The sequence below is a fragment of the Schistocerca serialis genome, chromosome 5, assembly GCF_023864345.2.
Source record: "Schistocerca serialis cubense isolate TAMUIC-IGC-003099 chromosome 5, iqSchSeri2.2, whole genome shotgun sequence".
Lineage (NCBI taxonomy): Eukaryota > Metazoa > Arthropoda > Insecta > Orthoptera > Acrididae > Schistocerca > Schistocerca serialis.
Genome location: NC_064642.1, coordinates 54541417 through 54559367, shown reverse-complemented (window position 1 = coordinate 54559367; position 17951 = coordinate 54541417). Strand labels below are relative to the sequence as shown.

Sequence of the window (17951 nt, the reverse complement as noted above, 5' to 3'; positions counted from 1 at the left end):
AAAGTGCGTAACTATTTTTCACCCCGACAGTGTAATTCTGTAAATATTAGCAGTTCCAGTTTAATGTATTCCCACACCTTGACAATCTTGTGACAAGTGATCAGGGAAATGAGAATTATATTCAAATGTTCTATGTTTTTTCATGTTATACGTTCTGCCATGCTCAACACCCACGAGAATCATTTCATTTTTGTGACTGTGTAACGAAAAAATCTAATCTAAGAAGCTGCAAAAATATTGTCGCGTCTTGCTAAGATTTAAAAATGGCGCAAAGATCGGCTACTTGCGTTAAATGACAAGAACAGTAAACTTTTGCGCTTCACTAAACACAAAAAATGTATCTTATCACTGTAATATCAATAAACCCCCTGTCAACTCAGACAAATACCTGGGTTAAGAATTTTTGGGGATAAGGAATGAAATTATTACATAGCCTCAGTCGTAGGTAAATCTGGTGGCAGGTTTTTGTATGGTACTGGCAAAATGCACTCTGGTTACAAAGAGGACCGCTCACAAAACAATCGTGCGGCCCATCTCACAGTATTGCTCAAGTATTTTGCACCCCTGCCAGAGGAGACTAGCGAAGGATATTGAAGCATTCAAAAGACGGCAGCACGAATGATCATAGGTTCGAAACACAGGAGAGCGTCAGGGAAATCCCGAGATACCTGTAAGGTCAGGGCGCCCCACGATCGACGCAAATTATTCCGCAAAAAACCTAATTACTAAGTCTCAAGAACCAGTATTGAGGAATGTTGAGATTATTAAAGTTCCTTGCGCATCTCTCCCGAAGGGATCGCGAAGACAAAATTAACCTGATTACAGCACAGTCATTTAAACGATCATTATCCCCGTTCTCCAACCCGCTCGGAATAGGATCAAGCCCTTACAAATGGTGAGATATTACTACAGCCGACATTTCACTGCAAATGAGCTATGATGTATTGTCTTCTGAATTGTTCGGCTCCTGTAGCAGAGCTTCTCATGACGTCCCATTCGTTGACAATCTCGCAGCCGATGATAACCTAGAACCTAGGCCCGAGGCTAGGCTTCAAATTATGGTCACCGAAACCTGTTGCGAAAAATAGTATAAAAAAATCGAAGTTGCGGCGGCGGCGGCAACTTCGTGGTTCGACTTAACTACGTATACTCTGCGAAAATTATCGAATGGTTTCAACTTTTGGCGCTCAAAATACATCGCCTTTTTCCTCGTCTCTCATTGGCTACGCGTGGCTGGTGTGTGGCCAATCGCTTTACGTAGAGGGAAAGCGCTCTTGGACAATGCCCCCTCCGACTGAAGACTTCTCCGAACGTGTCATTTCCGTCGAAAGTGACTCATACTTCTGAGGCAGCTTCGTGCCGTTACCCAATTTTATAAACTTTTATGTTGGGCGACTTCTCAACACTAGTGTTTTTGACAGACTTGTCAAACCCACAATACAGCGTCATCAGTAAGCTACGTACCGACCGTAAATTATAAGATATTTTACTAATAACTTCTTTCCATAAATTTGGTGCTACTTAACTGTTAGTCAGCTATCAAATTCAGTCAATTTTTGTGCATTGGAAAAATTACTGCCAAACCTCAGCAAAATTTATCGGAAGATACTTTCTTTGAAAGAACTGTTGCTTCTGTTACGCTGTGTGCGTGTTGATTTGCAACTGATTGCTTACCATTTACATGTCCCCATGTCAAAGATTGGCATTGGTCTTTGTAGTTCACCAGTTTGTGGCTTTCTTAAAAATGAGCTACATTTGTAAAAGTGCTGTCAATCCTCGACGCTAGAAAATGAGGTAATTGACAGGAACTGCTTTAAGGGATAAATGATTGTAATTTAACTTGTAATTTTCTGAATCCTTGTCGGGTAAGCTGTAACTAATTTTAACTTTTCGACAAAATTCCAGAAGCCTCATCTGAAACGCACATAGCTGAGAAAAATTTATGCAGGAGTCTTTCACCTTCTTCTGCTGCTGTTGTTGGTATTCCAAGTGTAAAAGGAATATCTCAAAACTAATGAACACCAGAAAGAATACCCCAGGGCGTAGTATTGGTTCCAGTATTGTTATGCACTAATTTCCGAAAATTAAGAAAACTATTGATAATTCTTAAATTTTGCAAGCATTAAGCACTCCAGTCAGTGTGGAGGTTGCAAGGAAAACACACAAAATTGCAACTCAAAATTTGTTCAAACTTTGTTTTAGTCCATGTAAGTTTAATATATAGCAGAAGTAGTACCATAGTGTCAATACTGAGAAGTAAAACACACACGGGAATGTATGGTGCTCTTAGTGATGATACAGCAGTTGGACAAAAATAAGGGAACACCATGAGAAACGAATACTGCAGGTTGGGCTGTTGTATTTGACCACAGATGACATCTCAGTACAGTGCAAATGTTAGTCATGGTCAGAACAGAGTTCTGCATTATGTCAGAGCTCAGGACATTCATACGTGGACAAACTGTTCATGCTCATAATAGTGGGTGCTTCTGTAGTCAAGGCAGCAGAAGTGTTCAGCATTTCATGAGACACCATATAGAAGATTTATACTGTGTACAGAGAGAACAGAGAAACACGAGCTTCTAATTCACAAAGCAAACAAAAGTGGGGGGTCACTAAAACAGTAAAAATTTGGAAAAACAAAACCTGATACCATCATCTGATGAAGCAAACCTAAGGGCAGGCCATGGGACAGAACTGACCTGTATTTGTGAATGCTGTGAGCACCGAAGTAACACAAAGGGAGCTCCATAAGCAGGGAATTGCAGGGAAAGTTGGAATTTCAAAACCACTCGTCAGTGGTTCAGCTGCCAGCAACAGGAAAATCTGATGTGATAGCCATAAGTCATTTGGTAAGATGAGTCTACTTTTACACTTTTAACTTCAGGCAGAGTTTATGCCCCAAGATTGAAGATAGTTGGCAGTTCAGTGAGGATTTGGGTAGCCATATTGTAGAATCCTATGAGCTCATCGGTACTCTGTGAGGTCGCATCACTGCCAAGATTTGAGTGACGATTTTCGCTGATCAGCTCCAGCCCAATGGTACAGTGTTTGTTCCCATTGTGATACTGCATTCAGAGGCAACAGGCCCCCTGTTCATACAGCTTGCATCATCCAGGAGTGGTTCTGTGAGAGGATGATTTTTTTGTATGCACTCTTGACCACCATAGTCACTAGATGTCAATATTATTGAGTCTTTGTGGTCCACTGTGGACAGGAGGGTTAGTGGCCCCTCTTTCCACCTCCATCAAGTTACCTGAACTTGCCACTGTTTTGCAGATTCCATTGAAAACAATACAGGACCTGTATTTATTCATTCCAAGACTGGAATCTGTTATGAACTCCAGCAGTTTTCCACACTGTATTAGGCACAGTAACGTCTTGTGTTTTTGGCGTTTCCATGTATTTGTGCAACCCCTGTATGTATCAGTTCATTGCAAAGTTTTGGCTATCTTCTATTGAATATGCTCTCAAAGAGAACATTCCAAACATGCTCTGGGGGATTTAGGTCAGATCCTTCCTATGCATAGAATCATATGCTGTTTGTTATTTGTCCATAAGATGAGCCACGTGTGATCAGGCATTGTTTTCTACAATGAAATAATCTCACATTGCACAGGTATAAGGGTGTTAATTAGTAACAAGGATGACACTATGTATAGACCTTTTAGTTATTTCACTTGGGAGCATATCGATGTCTGTGTGTCCACCAAAAGACGACATACCCTCACATATACCTTATGTGAAGGCATAATTATCACAAATATTTGATGAATTTTGTTTCTTCTTACTGAATAATACCCCACCCCCCTTTCCCATCTCTACTAAATGTCCTGGAATGATTCATGTATGTGAACTAACTCAATTGATTTGTAGGCGACGAAATGTCCACTGCAAATGTTTGCATGTGTTGTGACTAGTAAACATTACATGCTTACTCACCAAATTAACATATCTTAATGATTTCTGTGTATATTGCTTGGTGTATTACCCTCCTGGTTACTGCAGCAGAGCTACATGTTAGTTGTTGAGTTCTTATTCCATTTGTTAAAATTTATAACAGTAAATGTGCCATTGGTTTGCAATTGTAATGCTTCACTAAAACTTCTGGGTGTCTGACCTGTCACTGGCATTTGTTAGCAATGTAAGCTTTCTTCTTGGAAAACAGTCATGTGTATACCAATATGTCAGTTCTGCCCCACGGCCTGTCCTTAGATTTGCTTCATCAGATGATGATATCAGTTTTTGTTTCTCCAAATTATTACTCTTTTAGTGATCCCCCCTCCCCCAACTGATTTACTGTAATATACCTCTGTAGAAAGTTGCTTATGGCATGTGAATCGTGTGGTGCAGGTGGCACAGGCGCGGTGTCAAGAGACAATGGAGCTGATCCGTGAGCAGCAGACGCGACTGGTGCGCATGCGTCGCGATCTAGGGGCAGAGGATGCAGACAGCGACGAGGCCCTGCTGCTGGGGCTGGATCAGCTGGTGACAGCTGCAGTCGCCACCACCGGCACTTCCGCCAGCAGCACGACACCTTGCAGCTCAGGACGGCGCCGCTCGCTGGGTGCTTTCCCGTACATCTACAAATGCAGCCACCACGCAGAGGGCCGAGCCTGCTCCTGCTGTGACCCCACACCACCGCCTCCGGACTACGCCTCGTCTGCTACCAGTGGCACCGGCAGTGGCAACAGCAGCACGAGTGGCGCAAGTGCCTCTGGCAGCCGCCTCAATGGCATCCGTGAAGAGGAGCGGGAGGTAAGAGCCTTTAAAGTGTCAAGTTATTTTGCAAGCGGGGAAAGTTTTCCCAGCCCAAATCTAGTGATCAAATGTCTGAGAATCTGAGCTTGCCTAGTCGTGTTCTTATCACCACCTGCTAGTGTACAGAGTAACTCATTTCCAACATTCCTGACACTTTCACGAGATGAAGGTGATACAGTAAGTTGAAGTTCTTGGAGCTCTGCTGTCTGCAGTGCTACCTACATCTATCGAAGGGAATATAGGGGAGGCTCTTTCAGAGTTTGTGCACTATTCTGAATAGTCCAACAGTTGCTAGACAGGACTGAGCTGCAGGAAATTGATGTGTGAAAATATGTTGAACTATTTAGTGTTTTCCTGTAAGCTATTTGTGGACATTGTAGATGTGATACAGCCCATTATTCTGCTAACAAAGCCCAATATACCCAGACAGGACAAATTATGGATTAGTGATCATGAACACAGTGAACAAATGCACTAAAAAAGGGATGCACCATGAAGGAATTACCAGAATGGGTAGGAAATCAGTAGATGTAAAGACAAACAAATGGTTACAATTTTGGAAAAATTGGATGATATATTAATGAGAGGGAGAGCTTCACAAATTGAGCAAGTCAGCAATGCATTGGTCCACCTCTGGCCCTTTGCAACTAACAGTTTAACTTGGCATCAATTGATATTGTGCCAAATTCTGTCCAGTTGGTGCATTATATGGTCAAACTGCCAAGCTGGTTGGAGGGCCTTGCCCATAATTCTCCAAACATTCTCAGTCGGAGATAGATACAGCTCCTTACTGGCCAAGGCAGGGTTTGGCAAGCATAAAGATAACCAGTAGAAGGTCTCTCCATGTGTGGGTGGGCATTATCTCATGAAGGGCTGTGAAATGAATGGCATCCCTGACCATCGTATGGAGGGTGACAGTCAGGTTGGTATCTGACTGCTGTCCAGGGCAGTTTCAGATCTTTGCTGGTCGTCTAAGAACACAATTATACTTCAGACAGTGATATTCCAGGCCAAAGTTTTTTCGCTGTTTTTATTTCTGTTTTCACTTCTGAAACGTGTAATGCTCTGGAATGCAAATGTTAATTATTAACACTTTGAGGCAAACCATTGTTTAAAATGTTACGGACGCACTTGTGTTTATTTATCTTCAGGTATAGTACTCACTAAAAAAGAGACAAAGCTTCAGAGTTTATTTTTCACATTTGTTTCAGTTCTTCAATAGATTAAAAGTTTTACAATAATGATGACAAAAACAAGTTCAAGGTTAATTCTTGAGCAATTTAGCTCAGCAACTGGCTTCTGTATGGAAATGTCCAAAGCATTTTGGCATGCAGAGAGGTATGTTAAAATCAGGGCAATAACAGGTTGTTTCTTTCCTGCTTGATTTCCCTCTAATTTCTCGTGTTCTCTGAATGAATCTTGGAAATACATGTGGGACGCTGTTTCATCATAAGATTCATGAGCTAGACAATGATAGTAAGACAAATAAAACATAATTAAATTGTAATTACAGCAGCAATATGTGCAGTGACAACATTAGTGACGAAAAATTTTAGCTGACTAACCACCTACAGACTCACTCAGATATTTCTCTCTTATCCAGAAACACTGAATTCCTTGTAAACAGTTCCCAAAAATTTTCTGCAGTGAAAAAACATGGCAACTTTATATCAGAATTACAGCAAGCTTAAAAACTTCGAGTTCACATACGAACCTCAAGACAAAAAGATCGCACATTGGCTCAGTTGAGTCGGAAGCTCTTATGTTTGCTACTACTTATCTCAAAGTGATTCTGGAAGTTGGTAACAGAAGGCAGCTCCTGTCAACAAAACAGATAGTGAGATATCTATACATTTTCCCGTTTTGAGCAACAGGTGGCTCATGCATTACAAAAATCACAGCTCGAGATATATATTTGTGGGCAGTGCTTTGAACAGTGTTCTGACCAAAGTTACACTCACACTTGGTGACCAAAGTGTTAAGTATCAGAAACCTGTTTCTCATTGCAGAAAAATTTGTGTAGCTGAGTGTCATCTAAAGTGTCAGCAAATCCCTTACTCAGTTGGGAATTGTAGCATTAATCCTTGAATTATTAACTATATCTTGGACAGTTAATGGAAGTCAGAGATTGCTCACTATATTCTATTTATCAGAAACAGCAAGGGTGTTAGGGGCCTACTTTAAAGTACAGTTTTTCAGCTATTTGCGCATAATCATAAAAATATGTGAATCTGACATCTGTTACAAAATGATCAAAGAACTGGTCATACATTGCACTTAAACCATTAAAATTGTAAACCATATTATGGAGCACTGAAAACTCTTGGCTGTGATAATATATGTCAATTCATTCATGAACAGGGTTCCGAGGATGGTAACAAAGATGAAGAAAGCAGTGTGTCTGCCACCATAGCGGAAGACGAATGTACCCGCTGTGACCACCAGCAGACTGACCATCCCCAGCAGTTTGTGGGGAAAAGGCCGCTGAGGCGAGCCTGTACCTGGCAGTACCCTGTGGAGAGTTTTGAAGACGAGGGTGTCTCCTGTACCGGTGGAGATGATAAATGTGGCTACTCGGGTGGCGGCAGCACAACAGATGGCAGTGATGGCTGCCCAAAGAAGTAAGTAACTTCTGCAGTTTCTCAGTTGAGAAAATTTGGGATTATAAAATGTGAACAACCAATTAATAATAAAGAGCATAGCATGAGTCAATTTTCAAGTTGTTTAAAATAAAGTAGTTATCATTCAAAATGTTACACTGTCATTACTTTGATAGGCACAAAGGAGGTATGCCTCCTTCCTTCACCCAGCCATTAAAGGGGGCGTATAAGTTTAGCATGATACACAGACTAAAATGCAGTTTGTCACTCTTCACTTATGCAGTTTTATGGCATGTGTAAAAAAAATATCAGAGAAAAAACTAAAAACCCAGAAATTGCAATATTTGTCCACAACTCCACAAGTACCTGAAAAGCCTGTTTTGTTAGAAACTGATTTTCATGCAAGAGCTTAGTTGTAAGGAAGGTCTCCCCCTCCCCCTGTCCATCATGTGTTTGTTTGTTTTTCATTCTATGTGTTTTTTTTTCTATAGTGGGGAGGACTTGGAAGAGCATGATAATTCTAGTGGAAGTGGCAGTAAACCAATGCCACCAGTCCCTGTGAACAGTCACCTGCATTGTCACACATCTAATTTAAACATCCAGGCGGACTCAGCTAAGGAGCTGAAGACACAGAAGTAAGTACCTTTCATGTTACTTCTCTTCTTTGACAGCTTAATGTCAAAATAAATTAACATAACTTTTATTTTCCAGAACATTGTTGTTAATAATGAGGGAGATGATACAGACTGAACGAGATTACGTTAAATCTTTGGAGTACGTTATTCAGGTAATACATTCAAATTTCTAACAGAACAGGAAGAATTATCCTGTTTTTATGACACTGAGTGAATGTGTTTTATGAAGTATAATCCTTGAAACTTGCATATATGTGAGAGTATTGTGATGTTGAACATGCTTTAACAACATTTGTAAAAATATTACAGAACTACATTCCAGAACTTCTAAGAGAAGATATTCCACAAGCACTAAGAGGACAGAGAAATGTTATTTTTGGCAATATAGAAAAGATATTTGAATTTCATAGCCAATACTTTCTGCAAGAACTGGAACGCTGTGAAAACAGCCCGTTACTTGTAGGGCAGAGTTTCCTTCGACATGTAAGTTGCTACAAATTTAGGGTTGTGTTTAATTGTTTTGTGTGTAAGCTCTGATTTTTGCCAGTGATGTTGTTTAATGAAATTTTGTGTACTCATTTCAGGAGAAGAAATTTTACCTGTATGCACTGTATAACAAAAACAAACCAAAGTCAGATTCTCTTATGTCGGAATATGGAACTTCCTTCTTTAAGGTAAAAATATATTTTATCCTCAGATGTGGGGTAAACATTCTAAGATTAATTTTGATTTTTTGAAGAGGAACTTGCTTATTAAACCTATAATGTGTTGTAACTGTGCATCAGTCTTAATTAATTCATGTAACCTTATTTGTTCAAATTAAGCAGCTAGTTATGTTGGAATGTGAATGATTTAGGAGTAAAGATAAGAGTTGTTGTTTCCATCACTCGTAAATTATTAAGACTTGTTACCTGTACTCCTAAATTATTTACTTTTATAACAGTGATGAAAATCTATAAAAAAGAAGGGAAAGGCAACTACTCACCTATAGTGAATTGATATGTGGAGCACAGTAACACACAACAGAAAACAACATTCACACTAACTTTCAAGCAAAATTATACTTCTGTGGCCACAGCAAGACTACTGCTGGAAAAAGAGCTGATATTTGAAAGCTAGTGTGAATGCTGTTTTGTGATACAGTTCACTGTGCTCTAGGCATTGATCTGCTGTAGATGAGTGGTTGCCTTTCCCTTATTTTACGCATTATTTACATTGTTTTATTTATCACAACAGTTTCTAGACTACAGCTTAATATAGCTTGTGCAGGTTCTATGTGGTTGATATGGAGAGTGAAAATCACCTATACCATGAAAAGTAAAAATGTTAATGCAAGAAGAGAAGGAATTCTGCCTTGCATAAAATGACATTTGTCTTGTGGATTTTTTTTTAACTAGATCTAACATAAAATTTTTGTGGTTGATTTCAGGGTAAGCAGCTTGAGCTAGGTGATAAAATGGATTTGGCTAGCTATCTACTTAAACCAGTACAGCGAATGGGAAAGTATGCTCTACTGCTACAGCAGCTAATGAAAGCATATCCTGACAAAGAGAGTGAGATTGCTGATATCCGCGCAGCTGAACAGATGGTTCGTTTCCAGCTACGTCACGGCAATGATCTTCTGGCTATGGACTCTCTTAGAGATTGTGATGTAAGTATTGTAAATTCTAGGCAAATCTTGTGATACAAATACCTATAAATATCTGTCATTACTTTCATACTGCTTGTTATTTAGAGAACATTATACTAACAGTTATATTTATTATGACAGCAGTAAAATTCTAGATGTTGTCAGCTGTAAAGAAATTAATTTTTTCTATGTAAATACTATTTATAAATGTATGTATAATAGTGACACCAATGAATGTTGTAAGTATCAGAGAAGATGCTACAATAAATTGAGCCATTTAAACCTGAAGGTTGATTTCACCACCACAGTCTTTTACTGGCAATGGTCAGAATAGAGGTGCTACGCCCTTCCCTTCCTCCAACCTTTAAACTCACATGGAAACTGCAAGATACATGGAATTGCAGTTTGATTAAGATTCCAAACCGTAGTGCAACCTGAAGTTTTGGGCATGTACAAATGACTGCCAGAGTTGAGTGAAGTGATAAGTTGGGGAGGGGGAATCCAAAGACTGACAGAGGAATTACCCCAGAACTTCAGATTCGCAATCTGAAATTTCCGAACATAAAAAAGGCCACAACATAAAGTTCATATGTGGTGGAAAATTGGAGAGTTTAACTTTTTAATACTTGAAAACATATTTGACACATTATTAGTCTTGGACTCACAATAAATAATGAAGTAAAAACTAGCTTTAGATATATTTCATTTCTTTAATGTAAGTTGCAGCTTTTTAATTATGCGTTTGTTTCAGGTGAATGTGAAAGAACAAGGAAGATTACTACGTCAAAATGAATTCCTAGTTTGGCAGGGAAAAGGAAAGAAGTGCCTTCGACATGTCTTTCTGTTTGAAGAACTTATCCTCTTTAGTAAAGCAAGGCGGTTTCCTGACAGGAAGGTATTTATCTACGTAATTATTTTGAATTGCATTCCTTAATTTGTTTAAAACTGCTTCTCTTCTTAATATTAATGACAATTTTTTATTGCAGAATTTGGACTTGTATATCTACAAGAATAGCATTAAAATGACAGATATTGGACTAACAGCTAAGATTGGAGATAGCCCAACCAAGTTTGAAATATGGTTTAGGAAACGAAAACCAAATGACACCTTTACATTGCAGTCCATGTCTGAAGAAATTAAACAAGCATGGACTGAAGAAATATCAAAACTTCTGTGGAAACAGGCGCTGAGAAATAGAGGTGTGTTTAATTGTGATAGTCCGTAGAAATTGTAATTCTCTAAATTTAGTTTGTATGAGTATGTCAGTTTCATAATTAGATAATTATAAGAAATCTCTGTTTACAGAGATGCGCCTCGCTGAAATGTCTTCCATGGGCATTGGAAACAAACCATGTTTAGACATCAGGCCAAGCGCAGATCAGATTAATGACAGGTCCATCAGCATTGCACAGTTGAGCAAAAGTAAGTGTGTGACATTGAAATTTACTTCTGCAGTGTGATAAATTAAACTTATATGGAATTAAATCTTGTGGTAGAATTTTCACACATCATTATAATTCTGCTTAGTCTTTGACAATAATATGGCACAATTATTACATATGGAAGAAAAATAATTTGAACATTTCATGTTCATTTGGTAATATTTTATAGAAATTGAAGAACTTAAAAACTGCATATTTTACCCATAGTACCAGTGACAGACCATAATGGTTAGATAAAGACCAGCTAAGGAAAGATTGAGAATGTTGCAGAATGCTAGTTTCATCATTAAAAGGCCAATAGCTTTGTCAAAAAATTTAGTTAATCCAAATTTGCATCTGTACGGTGTTGGTAGAGAACTGCAAAATGACAAGAATTCAAAAATTTCAGCAGATAAAAAAAAAAAAAATCATTTAGTAGACAGGTTTTTTATTGATCATATAATACTTGCTTTGAGCTGCAGGTTGGGTACCCCTGACATACGTAATGTTTTGTGTACATATGCTTGAGAAAGAGGTTTCTTCTATAACTTATTCATTGATATTTGTAGGAGCTGGAACAGTATCTTTAAAAAACAGAGATTTATTTTCCATCCAGAACACAACTATTTTGTGAGAAACATACGCAGAACAATATATTTTGATAAAACTGCTTTAAGAACAAAGCAAAGCAGAATTATTAATGAACTTTTTCAGTACACCATCAAAAAATATCGTTAAATAGCAATAAGGTATTAATTGGCTTTTCATATTGGAATATTGCCTCAAGTCTTTGTCTGCTATTATAAACTGTTTACTGGAACAAATAACTTGAATATTGTTTTCTGTTACCTACATAGCTGCCCCGCGATTCCGCAACTCTATCACGGTGGCACCAGGAGAGCTCTCGCGCAATAACAAGCGGCCACATTCTATAATCTCAGTGAGCAGTTCATCATCATCTGCTGGCAGTAACAGCAGCCATGGGACGCTGCACCTGGGCTTTGAGTCTGTAGACAGCCCAAGGGCTCACCATCGCTCCACGACACTGCACAGCCAGTGTTCTACTGGTAAGTGTCAAATAATTATGTTTGCTGATTTATTGGTAGTCAGAGGGAGAAATTTTGTTACGTTGAGTGTGTCACATCAGAAACAGGGTTAAAAGGGTTAAATCGGAGAGTATATCTGTAGCTTCATGTAAAGTACTACAAGAAAATGATTCAATTTACACCCTTCAGTGACTTAGTTTTTAAGAAAATTCCTAAAGCACAAAGAATTGTTATTGTTTATAACTTATGTGTTACACAAACTGTTTTTTCATATGAATTATTGTTTTTTTACAGAGAGTGGGATCATAGCAGATATGTCATTGGGCTCGGAGGATGCAGATGCAAGTCACTGGCATGTAGAACGGTCAAACAGTTCAGCTACATCTGTTTCACTTGATTCTTCATTATCGCCAGTATCACCTACAGAAGATCTTAAAACCTGTCTCGAAGGTGTTCAAGTGAAGGGACAAGAAACAACAGAACTTCAGTCACCAGACTCTGGTGTTGTTCCTGATGAAATGTCAGTAAAACTTTGAAATGAGGTGCTATACTAAACATAACTTCATTTATTGACTTTCCTCAAACTATTCAAAACATTTTTAAAAGAGCGTGTGTGTGTTTTTGGTGCTTGTCACCTAGTTCTCGTGTGCATAAACACTCATGTAGTGCAGGACTGCTTCATTATAACAGTGTATTTAAGATTCACTGTAAAAGTGAAATAACTTGTGTACAATTCATACATTGCAGATGTTTAATTTTCTAATATCAGAATGTAATGATGTACTTATATTAGTATTAAAACTACTGTAAATACACAAATGGAAAATGTGTACAGGACTTCCTTGAACACAGTATTTATTAATAAACTTTGCTAAACTGTGCTTTTTGTACAGTGCTGACATTTATAAAGGAAAAAAAGCTGCAAATTCAATCTATTTTTAAACAGGATGCATATTTGCCTCTCTCTCTCTCTCTCTCTCTCTCTCTCGCTCTCTCTCTCTCCCCCCCCCCCCCCCCCCAACCTCCCCCATATAAAGCTTGTCAAATTTTTTTATGACCTTATGGCATTAAATGAAATTTTTATTCATTAGCACAATTTCCCAACATAAAATTTATGTTGATGTAATTTTAGGCAGTTAAAAAGTCCAAAACTGATTCATTTAATATGGGTATGAAAAGTCTTTAAATCTGTATCCAATTGCCTTAAATATATTTTGAAGAATAAATATAACTTTGAATAGTTAAACTTAAGCTCAAGTATAATACTAACAGTAAAAATATACATACATAATATATTTTTGATAATTCAACATTTCCTACATGAGTAATTCCAGACACTTTTATTCAGTGTATTTAGTGCCTGCAGTTGGATTGAGTCCAGTCTGCAGTCATAATGACTGCTAACAACTGTTTTACTGTGTTGAATGTGCAGTTTACATGAGAAGCAGAATGATTTTTCAGTACTATAAATTATGTTCACCAATTAGAAATGTGATAATTAATTTGATTTGGCAGCTTTTAAAATTTAGAAAATTTATGAAGTTTATTTTTATGAGATGACTATGCTGTTGAACAATGAGCAAGCCATTATGTACTGTATTGACTGCTGTCAGACAGGAAAAAATAAGTAAAGAGTCTTTGTAAATTAATGTAATAAAAGTTTGTATTTATAGCAGTGTCTCCTAGTTTTCAGTTACTAATAACTTAATTATGTTATTGCTGATTACTATTATAGGACTAATCCAGTAGTGTGAAGTGTTTTCAAATGAAATACATTCTTCCACGTATGTGAAACTGAATTCTGAAAAATGGCATAATGCATAATCCTTAGATGGGTAAGATAATTTGGTAAAATCTCATTAGTGCGATGTTGTCAAGGTTAAAAAAAGTGTTGTTGAGTGTTAGTTTGTTTGTCTGAACAACATTTTCTGTGAAAGTAGTTGTACAGGCTGCACATTATGATTGCATACAGTGCGTATGACACAATCCTAGAAAGTATGTTTGTTTCTTCAGCTTATGCACAGGGAATACCAATTGCTCAGATTTCTGATATATGGCTACAGGTATCTATAATCACTAGTATCAGCCTACAGTGAAACTCTACACACAAATACTGCAGAATTTAAGGCAGGTTTTACACTATTCCTACAGACAACAAATATACTGACAAATCAAAAGAACCACTTGCTGCTGGTTTTGTGGGAAAGGCTGTCTTGTTTCACCATCTATTATATAGCATTTAGCAGCTTTGTATTTAGAGCTACTGGAACTTCAAGAAGAAGAAGAAGAAGAAGAAGAAGAAACAGAGTATTGAGATGGGGTTCAACTATTGAGTTTGGGAGGGGTTCAACTATTGAGTTTGGGAGAAGTTGCAGAAGAAACACAACTAAAAAAATTGTGGGACAAGAGACTTGATTCAGTTTGTGCCCAGTTACATGTGTGAATCACTGTTCTCTACTTTAAAGTGCATAAAATTTGAATATTGATGTGAACTAGCTGTTGAATACATAAGTGAACTTATGTAAGCTGCACTCACCAGTTATCAGCCAGTCCAAATGGATCATGACTAAAACTATAAAGCAGAGCATTGAAAAAGTACTTCTTTTTGTGTTATAAAATGATTACTGTTTCAAAACCAAAAGTAAATGTTGTTTGTTGTTAAATGCAAACATTGTAGTTCTATTCAAATTAGTTCCATAAGTTTGTGGCTGCCAAAGCTCTCTTGACCACACTAACAGCTTAATGTTTGTGCTGCAGCTGCAGATCCTGACCATCTCTAAATGCCCTGCCCTTTGTGAATCTGACCAGTGTCCGTTGACACCAAAATATTCTGTGGAAGCCATAAAGGATCTAGTCCTGAAGACAGCACTTTTTGTTCCCTTCATCTGCTGCTGCTGCTATGTGGTAATGCCTGTTGGGGAAGGGTTTTACTAGTTCTGAAAATAAAAATAGTGTTTGTAATCAGTAAATTGGAAATTTTTCAAGTTTTGTGTCACGTTTACTGATTGTGACAATTAAGAAGCAAATACTCTAGCAGTATGTGAGCCAAGCAGTTTTCAAGGAGTGATTTCAGTGCCTTCTCTTCCGGCCTCTCATTTAGTTTTCATTTCACTAACAGAAAGACCACTTCAGTAAGAGATTTTCCTTTGATGTGATGGTGGTATAATAAGAAATAGCTTGTGTGAAAAAGTAAAGGATTCCACTTACAAAATATATATATAATGTTAAAATTTTCTTAAGTTTTACAAAGTTCATGTGATTCTGCTCTGAAGAAATTTCATTGCTTCAGTTATGTTGAGCTGAGCTGAAGACTGACGTGCTTGCTAATGTTATATATTGCTTCTTCCACTTCCTGCTGTCTTTTCTTGTTTTAAGAGTCTCTTCTGGAACAGTGCAGCTAAAGTAAATAGACTATTTATTCTGCTAAAGAAAGTAGTAAAAAAAATTGTGTAAAATAAGCTTGCTGCTTACTGTAGAGGCCTCTTCGAAGATGTTAGGCTTGTTCCTCACATCCCGGATGTTTGCTCCTTAATTAAATTTCTTTGAAATAATAATCAGTTTCTGATACTGTGACATAATGACACACAAAGTACTTTTGATGTGGGAGTGGCTTTATTGCATGGAATTAAGAGTGGGATTCTGTGATCTGGTACATACGTCTTCAACAAATTACCACTAGATTTAGGGCAAGAATTTTTTTTCCTTAGACAGCTTGGTAACCACTACCACTAATTATCTTACTATATCTACATCTATCTCTGCTGGTCTGTCTGGATTGTAGATTTAGCAACTCTCTCCCCCCCCCCCCCCCCCCCCCCTCTCCCCCACCCGTCCTTCATCCCTCTGTATTACATTTTTCAGACCTTTCCACTGCCACAGTTGTAAGGTATTTTTCAGAAAAAGTGGATAACTAACTAAAATCATAATTACATTGTTACTCTGCAATGAGCCACCAGAGACCATGGGTCCCTCATACCAAAATATTCTGAAGGTGGTATAAAGCAACCTCTGAAAGTTCGTAAGTGGAATTCTGGTTCATCCACTATATAGGTACTAGCAACCTCCTAAGTGTGCTATGTGGAATTTAGACCAAGCAAAAAATAATATATAAATTAACTACATTCAACAGTTTCAGTACATGTGGATGGATATTGCTAGAGTGTCATATGTTGGCATATTATGTGGAAAGTTAATGTTTCAGATAATATAAATAATTCGGTGTATCATTGTTGCTGCTTTAGACACTACTGTGTTTTCCCATTTATTGGCAGCCACATTCATAAGGAACACTATATATCCCTGATGTGTTCAGTTTTGGTGGGATCTTTTGGAGAGGCAAAGAACTTACAGGTCTTAAGTGATGGTCAGAAGATGGAGTTTATGTTAAATTTTCCAAGCAGCCTTGAAATCTTGGCTGAGAGTGGACCAGGTAAGGAAGGAAAGTGAGTTTCTTGCCTTCTTCCCCCTCTTTCCAGTTTGCTGCATCCTCTCTTTTCATGAATACCCTTCTAATCTGTGCCTGACTATACCCATGTTTTACAGAACTCTTCCTTCAGGTATTGCAGCTCATCTGAGAAGCTTTCTTTGTCACAGGTGACCTGTGACGTGATGAACCCTATGTACTTGGGTAGTTACTACTGTCTGCCTCTGTGCTCAGCAGTGGTAGCTTGTAGCATTCATCCGCTGGTCTGTGGGGGTCTTACTTGCCTTCTTTAGTAGTATATATAAGGAAGGAAGATAGGTTCCATTCTCCTACTTCCATAATGAATGGAAACTTTTGATGGATGCTGTTGAGAACTTACTCAGAACCTGTCCAGCATGTCTGCGCACCACAAATGTATCATCAACATAGCGGAAAGCAGTGCTTAGGTTTTTGGCAGGTGGTTGCAAGTGCTACCATTTCAGTATGTTCCATGCAGAGATTTATCAGCCTAGGTGCCAGTGGGAATGCAAGGAAGGAAGATAGGTTCCATTCTCCTACTTCCATAATGAATGGAAACTTTTGATGGATGCTGTTGAGAACTTACTCAGAACCTGTCCAGCATGTCTGCGCACCACAAATGTATCATCAACATAGCGGAAAGCAGTGCTTAGGTTTTTGGCAGGTGGTTGCAAGTGCTACCATTTCAGTATGTTCCATGCAGAGATTTATCAGCCTAGGTGCCAGTGGGAATGCAATGGCAACTCCACCTACTTCTTCAAAATACTTGAAGTAGGTAATAGTCAGTGCAAACTCGGAAAATTTAGTACACTGCAAAGCACAAAGGATCACTTTTTTGAAATGCCTTAATTGTCTCCAATTGCAAAGGAGAATTTGGCTCAAGGTGCTACACCCTTCTGTAATGGCACAAAAGCGTGGCACCCTCAGACTCGGTGACACGTCAAAAAGCAAGGTGTTGACACTTGCGAAAAAAAAGGGAAGAGCTCAGAAGTTTGTGAGAGATGTATGGAGCATTACTCGTGTCAAATTGGCACTAAATTTCACCACAATTCTGCAAAACACTGCTATGGGTATATAAGGAGATGAGAAGTTTCACACCTTCTCTTATCTGCATTTCACCTCTTCTTTTGGTGCCTCTGCAAGGATGTAGCCAGACTTTGTCAGAGGTGATCTGATTTGTTAAAGGGGACCTTGAAGAGGCTCATGTTTTTCATTTTATTTTGAAAAAAACTATTTTTCTCAATTTTATGTACATAAATTGCTTTTGGGAGGGCTTCATACAAATAGTGTTTGGTATATAAGCAAAAAAAATCTTCTTCTTAATAAAATAATGTATATATTCTCAACTGTACACAGAGTTAGTCACAAAGTATTGCCACCAATCAATAACTATGAAAGTATGATAGTAGCTGGAAA

At 38.1% G+C, this 17951-nt stretch overlaps 1 protein-coding gene across 1 annotated transcript in view; it reads left to right on the top strand.

Annotated features, from left to right (window-relative positions):
• Positions 1-13766, top strand: part of LOC126481741 (puratrophin-1-like) — a 728422-nt gene extending 714656 nt beyond the window's left edge. The window contains exons 11-22 of the mRNA XM_050105696.1: positions 4354-4758; positions 7123-7382; positions 7853-7996; positions 8073-8148; positions 8306-8479; positions 8581-8670; positions 9426-9647; positions 10378-10521; positions 10613-10826; positions 10933-11049; positions 11906-12115; positions 12389-13766. Of these exons, the coding sequence (XP_049961653.1) occupies positions 4354-4758; positions 7123-7382; positions 7853-7996; positions 8073-8148; positions 8306-8479; positions 8581-8670; positions 9426-9647; positions 10378-10521; positions 10613-10826; positions 10933-11049; positions 11906-12115; positions 12389-12630 (2298 nt within the window). The 3' untranslated portion in view covers positions 12631-13766. The remainder of the gene's footprint in view (positions 1-4353; positions 4759-7122; positions 7383-7852; positions 7997-8072; positions 8149-8305; positions 8480-8580; positions 8671-9425; positions 9648-10377; positions 10522-10612; positions 10827-10932; positions 11050-11905; positions 12116-12388) is intronic.
• The last annotated feature ends 4185 nt before the right edge of the window (positions 13767-17951 follow it).